Source organism: Musa acuminata, chromosome BXJ1-10 (assembly GCF_036884655.1).
Source record: "Musa acuminata AAA Group cultivar baxijiao chromosome BXJ1-10, Cavendish_Baxijiao_AAA, whole genome shotgun sequence".
NCBI lineage: Eukaryota > Viridiplantae > Streptophyta > Magnoliopsida > Zingiberales > Musaceae > Musa > Musa acuminata.
In genome coordinates, this window is record NC_088336.1 from 30664796 (window position 1) to 30675791 (window position 10996).

At 39.4% G+C, this 10996-nt stretch overlaps 2 protein-coding genes across 5 annotated transcripts; one reads left to right on the plus strand and one right to left on the minus strand.

The window, feature by feature from the left end:
- Positions 1–165: 165 nt before the first annotated feature.
- LOC103969095 (uncharacterized) lies at positions 166–4150 on the plus strand. 4 transcript variants are annotated; one of them, XR_010480824.1, is made up of 3 exons: positions 166–1305; positions 3776–3813; positions 3874–4100. XR_010480824.1 is itself a non-coding variant. In XM_009382524.3 (2 exons), exon 1 carries the CDS (start codon positions 224–226, stop codon positions 1268–1270), a length of 1047 nt encoding a protein of 348 aa, XP_009380799.2. In that variant the 5' UTR covers positions 166–223; the 3' UTR covers positions 1271–1305; positions 3776–4150. The 4 variants fall into 4 exon arrangements, 3 of the variants coding, with proteins under 3 accessions (XP_009380799.2, XP_018675054.2, XP_018675053.2); XM_009382524.3 differs by having other exon boundaries at positions 3776–4150; XM_018819509.2 differs by lacking the exon at positions 3776–3813.
- A 1012-nt stretch (positions 4151–5162) lies between these two features.
- Positions 5163–10687, minus strand: LOC135596140 (uncharacterized). The gene is made up of 10 exons (XM_065087985.1): positions 10668–10687; positions 10384–10579; positions 9941–9991; positions 8468–8489; positions 8243–8357; positions 8097–8129; positions 6842–6967; positions 6054–6160; positions 5898–5969; positions 5163–5716 (listed from the first exon to the last, which is right to left on the minus strand). Exons 2-10 carry the CDS (start codon positions 10561–10563, stop codon positions 5346–5348), a joined length of 1077 nt encoding a protein of 358 aa, XP_064944057.1. The 5' UTR covers positions 10564–10579; positions 10668–10687; the 3' UTR covers positions 5163–5345.
- Positions 10688–10996: the final 309 nt, after the last annotated feature.

A 10996-nucleotide genomic window follows, 5' to 3' on the forward strand; every position in this document is an offset into this window, starting at 1 on the left:
GAAAAATAACAAAAGACAATAAACCACGATGGTGGCCGGGTGAAAACGTTTTCTTGTTTTGTTTTCCGATTGAACCGGCTTCGACCGGCTCTAATAGGCCGACTCACTGTTGAAGGTGCTACATCCGTCACAGGCTACATCTATATATATAACGATAAAAGGGTAGAGGCGCTCTTTGAGATAGCTTCTTTGATCAGGGAAGGTTGAGCACGAAACCCTATCGATGGAGCCACAGCGGAAGAAGCTCGAAGTCTTCGTTCGAGCTCCCGAACTCGGCCTCCCCTCCCGGTTCCTAACCCTCACGCCCGATCTCACCCTCCGTCGCCTCAAGCTCGCCTTCCTCCCCCGATCCTTCCCCCAAACCCTCGCTCTCGAATCCCTCTTCTTCGACCTCGGCGGCAGGCCGCTGCCTGATTCCTCAACCCTCGATGCTGCGGGTGTCTTTTCCAGCGCGTCCGCCGTCCTCGATCTCCGTCTCCGTCTTCGAGGCGGCGGCGGTGATGGCGGAGCCACTGGCGCCGAGTCCCGCGATTGCTACCTCAACATGTACGCCGTCAAGAAGCCCGACAAGGTGGATCCGAACGAGACCCGGCTATCTAAGTGGACGACCTGCGCGCTTTCCGCCGAGCCTCTTGCCCCGCCCGTCGTTGTCGACCGGCTTGGCAACCTCTTCAACAAGGAAGCCCTAGTTGAAGCCCTCATCCACAAAAAGATACCCAAGGAGTTTAGCCATATTAGGGGCTTGAAGGATATGATCCCGGTCCATCTTACACCGAATCCGAGCGCCGTTGCCTCCGAGACGAAGTTTGAGTGCCCGATTACTGGCCTCGAGTTCAATGGGAAATACGGGTTCTTGGTGCTTCGTGGGTGCGGGCATGTTTTGAGTGCGAAGGCTCTCAAAGAAGTCAAATCTTCTGCTTGTTTGGTTTGCCATAAGGAGTTCTCGGAGTCAGATAAGCTTGTCATCAATGGAAGCGCTGATGAGGTTGCAGTGCTGAGGGAGAGGATACAGGAGGAGAGGGGCAAATTGAAGGAGAGGAAGGAGAAGAAGGCCAATGCATCCCTAAGTGGCAAGAAGCATGCTGGCGGTGAGAATGGCGGGATCTTGGAGAACGGAAGGAAGGATGGAGGTGCAAAAAGGTTCAAGGCGGTGGATATGGTTCCGGCCAATGCAACAAAGGAAGTTTATGCATCGATTTTTACATCTTCGAAGAAATCAGACTATAAGGAGACTTTCAGTTGCAGATCGCTTCCACTGGGCAGGAACTGATTCTAGATGGGCCACATGGTATCTTTGCTTGAAAGGTTATTCCCTTTATCATACTGTTATTCTTCTGTAATTTTCCAGACGCTGCATCATCGAATAAGGTTCTGCGGTCTTCTCATATGCCCTAGTGTTTATGAATGATGTTTACATGGCACTTTGTCTTTCGGTACTAAACATTGATATGCGACATTGATGTTTGTGTCTCTTGAATGAAAATTTCCTAGCATGTTTGGGCATTTACTTTTTGGAATTGAATGGAAGGTATGGTCATGATGATTTGTTTTTTTTCCACAAACATGGGTTTTTAACATTTTCTGCTAGAAGCACATATTGACAGTTATATTTGATCTGTGAGGCACTGTAAAATACCAAAGTTTCAAAAGTTAGCAGTAAGTTCAGCGGTTGAAGGTAATTAAAATTTTACCTTAAGATTATTTTATAATTAGAACTTAGAATTCCAGTTGAATTACACAAACCAATGACAAACCAATTGGCTGATTGGAAACCCGGGAGTGCTAGGTTTTAAGAAGTTTAGGTCATGTTTATGCAAATTGACCTTTTTATCTTGTATTAGGATGCTTTCCAATTTGTACAGATCTGATTATTTCTCGGATTCTCATACCTCCCCATCCTAATATTATGCATATGTGTGAAGGAGGTTGCAATGACAAAAAGTAAGGTTTTATAAATATTTAATAAATGAAAGAAAACAAGCCCACAGTTTTGCTTCAGACCAATGAATCAAGTGCTCTAGTATACACTGCTTTTGTACATATAACTTTCTTGTCTGTGAGCCAGACATGAGAAGAGTTTTGAAGTCAAGATCTTCTCCAATTCTTATGGACCCAATTTCTCCTATCATTCTGACCTGTCCTATTTGTACTTTTCAATGAAGTCCAAAGTGCATATCTGCAAAGACCCATGCAGAGTGTTCTGCTTGAGGTGATATACATTTTATTTTCCTTTCAATAAAGAGGCTTTTTGCATATATTCATTTATATGTATATGTATATTAGTTTTTGGAAAAAACAACTGCCACGGACTCCTCTGTTAAGTTTCTTCCTAGCAGAGGTAGGGCAGCTCGGGGTGTTTGCTACTTCATAGGTGAAGTTAAGAGACAGTGGGGCTAAAAAGGAAGGTTGCCGTGTATATTAGGTTGAAGGAAGCCTGACCTTCCTTTTGGTTCAACTGTTTAAATTCTCCTATTCAGCATATGTTATTGATAGCTTTGAGTTGGTTTATTAGTTTTTTATTGGTAATATATTCATCTCATGCAACATTAACATAGGATTCTCATTAATTTCCATTGATGTTCAGGCATTACAATCATGTGTATCTATTTCAGATAGATAAGTTGTAAAATTTAGTTCTTATCTAATATCCTGATGCTGATTAAACGTAGATGCGGATATGTTTTTTATCAATCTGCTCTGTTTCTCTCTTACTAGTGGGGAAATAGAAGGCTTTAGCGACACAGACTGTTAGTTCTCCTTTCCGCCAAAATGCATGTGGCTTTCTTTTCCTCCATTCTCTGAACCTCCTTGCAGTACATGCAAGTTGAAGAAGCTGTGATGATAAAAAATTTCACATTCCATGTTAGTGGGATAGGATATTCTAATTTAATATGGCAGTGAAGATCAGGTTTGGAAGATACAGTTGCTTTTGATAAATTTGTTTTTCATGATGACATGGTGGTTTGGATGATCTACTATTTCACAAGCAATTGCAGCAGCCGTTTGTTAAGAGAGAAATAGAAGAGGCAAAACAAGGTCGGTCTAATCATCTCTAATGGTCTGAGACATGTCTGAGCCACCTTTTGGTCTCATTATATTTCTGAGATATCTTTTATCAGTAGCATTGCTTATAGTTGGTCTCTGAGGGCATCACAATTGCCAATTTCTTTCTGTTATATCATGAGAATGGTAGGTTTCTCATTCATGATTGTGGTTAATATCCTGTTATATCATGAGAATGGTAGGTTTCTTATTCATGATTGTGGTTAAGAAAAATTGTGGTTGTCTACCACTCTAAATGGTAATCCTCTTGTATACCGAAAGCATTCTAGATTTGGGGGGCTATGCATTTTTGTGATGCCATCATGCCAATTCTCCATTTAATAGAATTCTAGATTTGTGATGCCATCATGCCAATTCTACATTTATCCATTCATCTTAGATACCTTTAATAGAGAAATATATTTTTATGATTGTAGTAAGAGGATTTTGACACATACTCCTTGACATCTCTGGCGAACTAAAAGAGGAGGGGAGATGGCCATGATGCTTTTAGGGTGTCTCGAGGGAGGAAATCTTGAGCTTTCTGATTTCTGATTTCATGTCAGTAGTAGTAAAGAACATTCAAAATTGTTAACTAATATGAGACGCTTGCATACTTAATCGAGTGTCTTTTTATCTTTCTTCTTCTCTTGTTGTTGAACCTCAGGTGTATTGTTTGACTCTTTTGCAAGGCTTTCCATCTCTTGATATTGATATATTTATACTTTTCCAGGTCTGTCGAACCTCTCTGGATGTAGAGCTTCTATGGATGTAAGCTTTATTATTGTTCTTTGAGAAGTTTTAAGTACGTTGCTGAAATTTTCAATATAGATGTGAGGAGACGAGAGAGCGAGCCGAGAAGACAACAGCAGTACGGGAGCGACGAGGCCGTCACCTGCCCCATCCTAACATCTTCTTATTCGATTCTGCACGCTTCCACTCGTAAAGAATCGTATGTCGTAGACGACTTCCAATTTAATATGTTTATGAGCTAATCGGAGGATATTTGTTGTATTACTTACTGGCTTACTGCTTCAGCCGTTAGGATTAATATTGTATCCGACATTGCATAAAAATTTCTGTTGAAATCAAATATGTTTGACGTGCATACTTTCGAAATGATGCTTAAAATTTCCATAAATATAATTTATTACATATTAATGGAATATTGCTAATAATCTTTTTCAAGCACACGTGTAAATCCGAACACCGCACAACTGTTCACCCAACAAGCAACTCACGTGAGTGGTAACTACGAAGGTAACAAAGAAACCTCAAATAATGTTACTTTACATAGATAATATATATAACCATCTGAATCCTCTGTTATCTGCTTTCTCAACATAGAACTCAAAGAATTGGGGGTTTGTTGGAACCCCTATCGAATCCTATCAATTTTTCAATACCAAATTGACGACTATTCCGACCAAAACTAATATTAGCTTTGTGACCCAATACCTCATGCAACCAGAATATATAAACTAATGAAATTTTCCACTGTTATGCATTGTTGAACATTATGTTATTGGATTATCGTTTCAGGTACGAGACCTGTTTTGATGATCTGGATCTGGTTGAATCAGTATATATCGGTCAATTGACAAGTATCGTGTGTTGGGTGGAGTTTGTCGCGTGTGTCATGAGATATCGTGACAAACGAAATTGAGGTATCAATTATAGTGAGAAGTCACGATGAAAAATGAAGCTCACGATTATATGAGAAACAAAGGTAGGCGAAAGCGATTAAGGTTAGAGGTTTTCCTTTTATACGGACAAACAAGACCAAGTATGCATGTACGTACCATCCGTCTTGAACGAAATGTTATTCCTTGCAACAATGGTCCAAAATTATTGATTAATTTTATTTTTTTCATCGAAATCTTAATAACATGATTCCAAATCATGACTTCTTAATTGTGCACGCTGCTCGTCAACCACAAGACCAGAATATGTCAAATTCATTATCTCAATTTTTGAGATAGAATAAACAAAACATGTGTCACCAACTACATTCAACCATATCTGAACCTCCAAAACATCAGCACAGACAATCTGAAAACTCCCAGCTCGATGCATTCTGATTTCATATTGGTAGGAATCGGTCAAGCACACCAAACCCATAAAAAAAAAGGCCAAACAAGAATAGATGATATTATATAAACTGGTATGAAGCATGTTCATATAACTGAACATGTTCCTCGTTTATACCTATTGTCCACACACAACAACCCATTAGAAACACTTGGGGTTTCGCTTCAACACAGAAGAACCGATGTGCTGGTTTCCATTGCCAAGGAATTTGCTTACTGTTTCTGAAACAGAACATTCTCACGATCAAGTTCAATCTTTTCGCCAGCCACTAAAACCCAGGTCTCCATGATTTTTTCCACCTGGCCATCCAGAAACTCAACAATGGTGAATGCACGAACGGTCCCGTTTTCAGAAGTTTGGAACTGATTTTGTTCTTCCATCGAGCTTCCTGAGCCATTTACCAGTATATGTTTCACCCTTGGCACGATAGCAGCATTCAGATAAATGGTGTTGTCGGCACCGACAGCGATCATCTTCCGAAGTCCGTTTCCATAGGCTAGTGCCTTATGCATGTGGCCAAATATGACCAAAGGGATCGGAATCTGTGTGTCTCTCTGCAAGTCAGATATTGCTTGGGCAAGATCTGCACGGAAAAGCTTATAAACTTCCATGGGAAAGACATAACTGCTTATTAAGGTCCTAATATCCAAGCTGTGTGGACACTTATAGTAGCTTGACAACCAGCAGTATGAAGAAAGACCAGAACAAAAAGGAGACACATGGACAATATAGTAATTTCAAAATAACCAATATAAAGCATCTACCTGGGTCGCCATGGTCACCACCACCAAAAATCCAATCTCTTCCGCATATATCACTTACTTTTGATCCTAATCCTGCAATAGAAGTCCAAATTTTGGATTAGGAAGATCTAGTCATAAAGAACTCTTGGATGCTTGAGATTTGATAGCTCGATGAACCTGTAGGACCATTATGTGCAAGAACTATAACACTATGTCCTTCGGGTGTCCCAAGAGCAGCTTCATAGATTTTCTTTGCACTTTGTTCCATATCATTGACCCCATACCTGAACAGGAGGGTATGTCTGTCAGATACTAATTAATGATCAAGAAGAATGAACCATTGCATATTAGCAAATCCATCATACATGAAACTTGTGTAGGAAGCTCTATATGTACATCTGGCATCTAGATCTTTGGTATGGTAAATTACTTGACTTATTTTTGTAGTATATAGACTGATTTCATAATTACTGATAAGCTGTGGGTTTATATCGCCCTACATAGTGCCAGCTACGCCATTCTCTACTATCTACCATTGACACTATCCTGCTAGGTGCCCCTCGCACGTTCTTGTGGCATTCATTGATTTCAATTGAAATCAGTTGACCCATCCCAACACCATATCGTACAATGTCACTAACATGGATGACCATTCGAGTAGAGCACTCATCCTCAAGGATCCCTCGCTCTTTTGTCGCTAGTCTACAGATTTCTGTCTCTCACATTGCACACCCTTTTCTTCCCATTCCACAGTGCTATCTTTGGTCCAATATCTCTCTCAGTCTTCTTCCTAAATATCCCGTCTCAGCCTCAGTTCTGACAAATTCACTGGCAACAAAATCCACCATGTGGAATTGCAAATGGATAAGAAAAACAACAACAAAACACAATAGTGGCTACAGGTAAATTGAAGCAAGACCAAACTGGAAAACATAAATTTCTGGATGGGTTCATATTTCACCAACCTAGAAGAAAGAAGCTTTGGTCGAAATAATCTGTCACCACCACAAGAAAACGGACGTCCCCCAAGAACACACAGCTTTAACATTGGAAAGTCCAAATTACAGTAGCCAACATGCTCATCTCCAAAACTGGGAATAGAAAATATATTTGAACATTCAAAATCTGAAGAAGAGAATTAGTTAAAACACTTGCACCATGAGAAATGTAAAGGCTATAGTTAAAGCTTACATATGCAACTTAAATGTATAAGAGGCCTTTTACATTAACTTACAACCAATTAGAGCATCAGCAACTTGCTCAAGAGAGATCAGTGACACTAAATGTCCATGTTATGAACACAAATAATTGGGAACAATGGCTTTTTGTTTTTCTTCTTCTTCTTCTATGAAATGTCTGCAGCCCTGTTCGCATCAGTATAGGCAGTTTTTAAACCATGCTTGAATCACTTGCACGATGCAACGCTAATTCTTTGGAGCATATTGATGCAGAACCTTTAGTTTCTTTCTCTTTAGCTTGACAACTTTGATTTTTGATACTTTAGAATATGTTCATTTGCAAGACATAATTTAATATTCTTAAAATTGTCGTTCAAGTCCACTTGCAATATGCATTTACCTGACTATATCACACTGAAATATGCATGTCTATGAAATACCCATACTCTCAGTGTCTTTTTCAAGTTTCTCTCTCGTCTCCATATCATGCCCCTTTTGATTATAAGGAATAACAGGCAGCAAGCTTAGAATGAGTTAGAATTGATGCAGCATAAATTTAAGTGTTATTTCTCAACTTAGCATCTGACATTACACTAAGAAAACAGAAGAGCCTTTAGACAAAACTGTTTACTCAAAAAAGAAAAAGAAAAGTTCTTTACCAGACCATAGCAATGCACTAGCTGAAATATATGAATGGATTAAACTGTTGGCAAGTAATAAGATGTCTTGGTACAGTATTGCCTCCCAGAAACTATCAGAGTCGGTTCTATAAGCCCTTATATCATCTTTTACCTTTAAAGCTTTTGATCAGAATCTATATAAGGTTGTGACTTGAAGCTATAGAAGCATGAATTTCCAACAAAGTATTTTCTTTACAGTCAGTTTGAACATGACAAAGACATTAAAGCAATGACAGCAAATAAACATCTTAGCTTCTTATCGACGCATCAACTACAAGTGTAATGTACAAGGAAAAAAAAGAAGAAGAAAAGAAAACAGGTTGGAATAAGAATGGCTGAGATGCCACAGACAGAAGAATTACCACTCTAGCTGAAGATGGACTCGATCAGTCTTCCTGAAGGCCAAAACAAGAGTGTGAATAACACAAAATTCCTTCAATAAGTTGATAGAGATCTATTGTCGCTAGGACATAACTGCACTATCCATGATAAAACCACAGAAGCTTACTTCTCTGAAAACTTTTGAGTAGTCCAGCAATCATGGTTCCCCAAAATTGCTGCTTTTGGAAACTTAAGACTTGAAATGCTTCTAACAAGTTCAACATTCTCATTTCCAAAATCACCTGAAGAAAGAGAGCTTACAGTTTCTTGAGAATCTTATCTTACAGAGCACATCATCAGAAGCATAAAATTACATCATTTTCAAGTAAGTCATATAAAGAAATAGACATGCCTGTGAAGAGTACCAAATCTGCCTGCATATCATATATAAAAGCGTGTTAGTTCAATCATATATCTATGGCTTGATAAGAGTACAACATAATGCAGTTTCCATCTAGGTTTCTCATTCATTGATCAGAAACAAGATATGCACTCTAAATTCTGAAACCTGTTTACAGCGGACATGTAAGAGGACTGCACAGAGAAACCAAGAACTTAGGAGACAGTAATCTGACAGAAAGGACTAAATATTTATTTCAATGTGAGAATTCACAGGAGCACTTTTACACAGTTCTGTTGCAGATAAGTTGGAAATATATTTTCATATTGGTTCTTTATATTTTATAAAATAATTTAAATTCCATTTCTAGCTACCATATATTATTTTGACCAAGTATACTTTTTAATCAACTCAACACATGTTTCACACTTCCACCAATGTGCAAACTCAGATCAAGAAGCCCCAGTAAGTTGAAGAGGAGTTGATTTCATGCCAATTATTCTTTTTGGCAATCAAAGGAAAACCCAAATTTCCCTAGACGTCAAGACAATCAACATGTTTAGAAAGCAACCTAAAGTCTAATCAGTAACAGCATAGTGAAGACTGAATAGCTTTAGTCTCAAACAACAAACTTATCCTGACTAGGTAGGAGCATGATAGAGTCAAAAGAATTGGTGCATCATGCTATGACAAAAAATATAACCACATGCTCACGTATCACACCAGCACGGTAGAGTCAGTATATACTATGTACCACAGTACATAATGAGGCCGAAGCACTAAATTCCACTTCTTGCACACCAAAGTTTGAGTGTGTATTAATTTCCAAAATGGTACCAGATTCTAGGCAAGCAAACTCTCAGCCCAGAGGCCAACTAGCCAGTGTCACATGGACATAAATGCATGTACTGATGCAAATTGTCTGATTCAGAAAGCCAACAAATAGGACATTGTTTATGTACATATTCATATGTAAAACAAACAATACATCAAGACAAAGAAATATAAAAATAAAGAGAACATACGACTGACAATGAAAAAAACAGTTTATAAACATATTTAATAAATAAGATGTTTCAAAGAATTAATTCTAAAAAGCAAATAAAAAAAGGCTTGTATAGTCTTAATAGTGTAGTGATACAGACTGCAGAGCAGCAGCAGCAGCAGATTAATCCCTTGCTTCCTAAATCAGAACAAGCAAGGCCTTGTCTGTTCAACTCAAGCAGGTTAGACACATCTGATTATGACCAGACACCGGTACATAATTATTGTTTGTGAAAGTTATTATGAGAGCAGAGTCACTCTCTGCAAACCAAAGAGTTTGACTGGTCTTGGTAAGTAACCTCAGTAGAGCAACAAAACAGATCAACAAATGGAAGAACTACTGGTACAACAGAAAGCTATTCTAAAGTTCTCGGCAACACAATATGATGGTATTATGAAAAGGGAGTATCACAAACTAGAAAACGGGAACTGGAAAAGTACCTGTAGAAAATGAAGAGCTTTTGTGTCTTCTTCCAATTCCCAGTAATCGTGCTACAGTAGCAATTGTCAAAGAAATGTTACCAAAGGAAAAAACATAAGCTGCAACTCTTTCAAATGTTCAGGTTGACATTGTACTTTCAAAAGTCAAAGAAAAATGATTCTTTTCATCAAACAATAAGTGCAGTGACCACAATCAAGTCAACGTGAACCCTTAACGACCAAAATTCCCCACAGAAACCTGACCTACGATCATTTATGGCTGAAGACCGAGGCCATAAACAGTAACCTCTGGTTGGAGAGAACAGATCCCAAATGGAAGGGCCAAAACACACCAATGCCTTGACGCCAGAAAAATAACCAAAATCAAGCACCAACGGCAGTGAAAATCCAAAATTATCGGAAGAATCGTAGGCCGGCATGGAAATCCCGACAAGAGAGCTCACCACGTCTCCGACGACCGCGATCCTGAGGGGACGCGACATGGCGAAGCGATTAGGGGCTGTGGAAGCGACGGAAGACGCGGTGGCGGAGGCAGTGGTGGAGAAAGGGGAGGCGAAGAAGAGGAGAAGAGGGGAAGCCGCCGAGTCGTTCCTGGATGGTCCGACCGCCGATGCGCGTAGCATCGGTTACCACCCCAACCTTCTCCGGGACAGGAAGAGGTGCCATCAGCGGTCATCTTAAAGCAAATGGAGAGGAACACAACAAAGGACATCCAGATGATCCAAACCATCAATTCTCGTGCCAATCGCACAAGACGAGCCGCATGACGTAAAGGAGATTACGAATCCCTTCTAAATATTGTATCTTCTCGAAGATAATTCCATTTTCAGATTAGTAGTAAACTCTAGCTATCAGGATCTCAGATCAATCATAAATTCAAAAGGAAAAACTTGCCGCTCATATCGCCTGAGGTTGCATCCACTATCAACCCAACCCATCTCTCACGGCCTTGAACCATTGCCATGCCCCTATCCTTTGTAATATCTGATGGAACAAATATATCATTATCTATGAACCATCGCCAATTATGTTGAGGAGAAAAGGAACAATATAACA

Excerpts from the sequence above, each read along its gene's own strand:
- LOC103969095 (XM_009382524.3), top strand. The coding sequence starts at position 224 with ATGGAGCCACAGCGGAAGAAGCTCGAAGTCTTCGTTCGAGCTCCCGAA.
- LOC135596140 (XM_065087985.1), bottom strand. The coding sequence starts at position 10,563 with ATGCTACGCGCATCGGCGGTCGGACCATCCAGGAACGACTCGGCGGCT. Across the intron at positions 8,130-8,242 it reads ACTCAAAAGTTTTCAGAGAA|GAAGACTGATCGAGTCCATC; the intron begins GTAAGCTTCTGT and ends TTTGGCCTTCAG. Across the intron at positions 6,968-8,096 it reads GTCCATCTTCAGCTAGAGTG|TTTTGGAGATGAGCATGTTG; the intron begins GTAATTCTTCTG and ends TTCTATTCCCAG.